The sequence below is a fragment of the Etheostoma spectabile genome, chromosome 5, assembly GCF_008692095.1.
Source record: "Etheostoma spectabile isolate EspeVRDwgs_2016 chromosome 5, UIUC_Espe_1.0, whole genome shotgun sequence".
Classification (NCBI taxonomy): domain Eukaryota; kingdom Metazoa; phylum Chordata; class Actinopteri; order Perciformes; family Percidae; genus Etheostoma; species Etheostoma spectabile.
In genome coordinates, this window is record NC_045737.1 from 15,628,385 (window position 1) to 15,632,107 (window position 3,723).

Sequence of the window (3,723 nt, forward strand, 5' to 3'; positions counted from 1 at the left end):
TAATCATTAACGAATGATTAGTTAAGCATTCACTACCATTTGTTAAGCATCGTGCGTAGCTGGAGATAAACTGATATCTCCTACTGAGTTTTTAAATCATTAATGAATGATTAGTTAAGCATTCAGAATGCTTAATGCTTAATGATTAACCACCACTTAGTACCAATGGTAGTGAATGCTTAACTAATCATTTTTTAATTGATTACCACTTTGTTCCAAGGTACGCACAATGCTTAAGTAATGGTAGTGAGTGTTTAACTAATCATCTGTGAGGGCAAAAGATCTTCCCGTACTCAAGTAGAAGTACAGCTGTAAAGATGTGTTAATTACTGATTTAACTTCTTTACTCAAGTAAAAGCATCAGAGTACAGGCTTGGAAATTTATTAAAGTATAAAAAGTAAAAATAGCCTTTTGAGTGACAACCATTTTTCTTTTGCAAAGCTACCTGGACCACACACTTTACTAGAGTGCAAGCTGAGAAACTTCAGGGGACATGAAAAAAAAGGCTGTTCATTTGCCATTGCCTACATTTTAAAAGCCTAAAACACCACATATATGATTATTGTGACAGAGACTGGGACTCCATGTTAATATGATTCTGACTGAGTAGCACAATATGAATTCAATTGTGATTCTGTGAGAAGTCACAGATACAATTTCTTTTTTCTAATCGTCCCCTTAACATTTAAAGTAATCACCATGTATGTGTATGTGCTCACATATGGCTTCTGGAAAGAAAATAAAGGATTAAATATGAATAACTAAACTGATATTAATTAATAAGTTTCCCATACTTTTAGAGTCACGCAGCACATTTGGCAGGAGTCATTCTTGAGGCCTACAATCTCAAATATCTATCTGCCGAATTTCTGGGATCTCTGTTTCCTGCATTTTAAATCATGTCGCCGCCCTTACTACTATGTGATAATGTTAGCACCATCAAGCCGCAATGATTTGCCGCAAATGAATACCGCTGAATATGTTGAGTCGCCTTGTGGTGGTGCGTCAAGTGCAATGTACAGTACCAGGGGCGGAGTGGCAATAGGGAAAATCAGGACTTTTCCTGGTCGGCCAGCCGGCCAAAATATACCTGTGGGCCATTGCCAAGCCCACAGATTATCCCAAATGGCCGTGAGACATAAAAAGCTGCCTAAGAGTCTTTACAGTAGTTAATATTGTAGCATACCCTCCAGAAAACTCTCTGGGGTTCCCACTAACAGTTTAGCTTAAAAGTCCAAGCAATATTTATACCCCTTGTTCACTCTTCATAACTCAGTCATGGTTACCCTGCACACCCTGTTTGTGTAGCCTCTCCCATCAATCTAGCCATCTTAATTCAATTATTCTTACGGTCACAAATAAAAATAAAACAATTTTATTTGTTTGTATTTCTTACATTAACGTAGAATGGAGCAAAGCCTCATGGGAATAGGGAATGTGTTTATCCAATGAACCGATTGCAGGTCAAGTTTATTTACAGAAATGTAAGAAGATACATGAGCGTCCCCTCGTCTAATTGCATGACCCAAAGACATACGTCAGACAGACAGAAAGCAACAAATTTGGAGGAAAAGTAGCTGCATTTTTTGACAGTTGGGATTAGCGTGGTTTCTTGCTGTTTTAATTAACCCATGGTAGGCAAGAAAAGAAAGGAGAAAGGAGGGGCCGAAAAGATCAGAATGAAGAAGAAGTTGATGCTGGAGGAGGAAGCATCAAAGTGTTTAAAATGACGGATTTATTTCAAAATCAGGCTTCAACAAGTACTGCAGGTGAATTGACTAAACAACGGGTTAGATAGCTAGTAACAACATCTTAAATGAGCTCCATTTTAAGGAACCAGTCTTGGGTTTGAATTACCTTGTTCATAAACATTTATGGTCAGTTTCATCTGAATGAGTGGCAGTATTGCTATGTGTAATGTCCTCCATTTGTCATTTTGCCATTTGCAATGCTAAAACTGATCTGAACGCAGAATGCTGAACTGTCTCTGTCTGTCTGTGACTCTGTGTCTATGCCTGTCTGTCTGTGTGTGTGTGTATGAGAGAAATTGAGAGTGAGTGGTGTTGTTGATTTCAATTTTTCAAAAGGGATACATTGCAGGAAGTGTGGCATAAGTGTAAAATGTATTCAAGGGTGGGAAAAGAGAAAAGGGGGACATGATAGTGCTGGTGTTTTTGGACATGTGCTTGATAAACAAACCATGCAATTCAATAAGTGCTCCAAGCCCAATTGATTTGTAGGTCCCCCGTGTCAGTTAACATAGAGATCACAGAGCAACAAAGCCCCAGGAAGATTTACACTTAACATGTGGGGCTGTGGTATTCAGCGCAAGGACAATTACAATAATTTCCGTAGCATCGCATTGGGAAGTGGAAGATGTGTGTTTTGGAGCTCCAAACACTTAGACAAAGAAGGAAGAACATAAAACAAAGACCTACACATGTCCGGTCTCGTGAGCCACAACGAAGGCTGAGGAGAAGCCGTCTTCATGGTTGAGGGAGCAGCTTCGGACTGGGTGGCACATTCCTGTGACCGGAGCATAACCTAAAGAACAGCAGGAGAAAGAATGAAGGTTATTGTAAGAGATAAGTTGATGAGAAAAGTCAAATTGACTTTCTTTTACTAAAAAAAACACTGGCCAGATGTTGACATTAAATGACTCCTCATGTTTGTACTCTTCTTTACCTATTCTTTGATCTGATTGAGATCATGATTTTCACAATTTCACGTTGTATTGTTTCAGCAAAGTTTTTTTAAATGATGACCAACCCCACCCATGTACAAATGCAGCAAACCTCGCATTCAAAAATGTTCTTACAAGAGGTTTATGCTAATTTGATTTACTAAATCCATTTTGGAGAAAACTAAATATTGAGAAAGTGTGCCCTTTTATACTGCACAAGTTATATGTAGGGAGGTAGTAGGGCTAGATGGTTGGACGTACATCACACAGGAATTTCACAGAGACTCGGTTTAACGTGTTGATAGGTTTAAGGCGATCAAAAAGAAGGTCAAGAAAGGTTGGTTGTTTTCAGTTCTCTTCATTCCCTTCTCACTTTCAGTCAGCGTAGACTTTTTCAATATCCAACAACAATCTTTCCCTGGTCTAAAAAAAAACCAACAGAACTACAAAAAATGTAATCACACTTTAGTTACCAGGAGCAATACCAGGAGTATTGTTGGCAGAAATATATTTGTTCAATATCATTTTATTGTTATGTTGACTAGAAAAAAAAGAAATGAAGTTGCTGCATATGAAAATATGTCATATAGTCATACATTTAAAAAACACCGGGAGATGCAGCTTTGAAGGAAGGAAGTATCATTTGTCAGCTACATGATTATTAATCATGACACGAAAATTCATATTTTTAACTGTCATCAGTGGCCACATTATTGATATTAGTTAGTAACTAGTCTGGTACTGCCAGACCTTCCTTCACAGCGCTGCCAAGGAGGGTCTGGCTAGTCCACACAGCATTCCAGTATGGAAGAGAATTGTGCTCTGGTTCATTAGCATTTCTTTAAACCAATCACAATTGTCTTGAGGGGGTTCTAAGCACTGAGCGGAGCCACGTTGCTGCTGCAAAAAAGCCTCGGGAAGGAACTTGTTTTGGTGGAACATGTGCACGTTCAAAGGTTGTTTTAATCATGCAACAGAAAAGTCAGATTGGACAGATAGTCTAGCTAGCTGTCTGGATTCACCCTGCAGAGATCTGAGG

The 3,723-nt window shown here is 38.7% G+C and overlaps 1 protein-coding gene across 1 annotated transcript in view; it reads right to left on the reverse strand.

Moving 5' to 3' along the window:
* The window catches only part of adamts3 (ADAM metallopeptidase with thrombospondin type 1 motif, 3), a 170,905-nt gene that overhangs the window by 54,668 nt on the left and 112,514 nt on the right, over window positions 1-3,723 (reverse strand). The window contains exon 8 of the mRNA XM_032516121.1: window positions 2,440-2,545. Coding sequence (XP_032372012.1) covers window positions 2,440-2,545 — 106 coding nt within the window. The remainder of the gene's footprint in view (window positions 1-2,439; window positions 2,546-3,723) is intronic.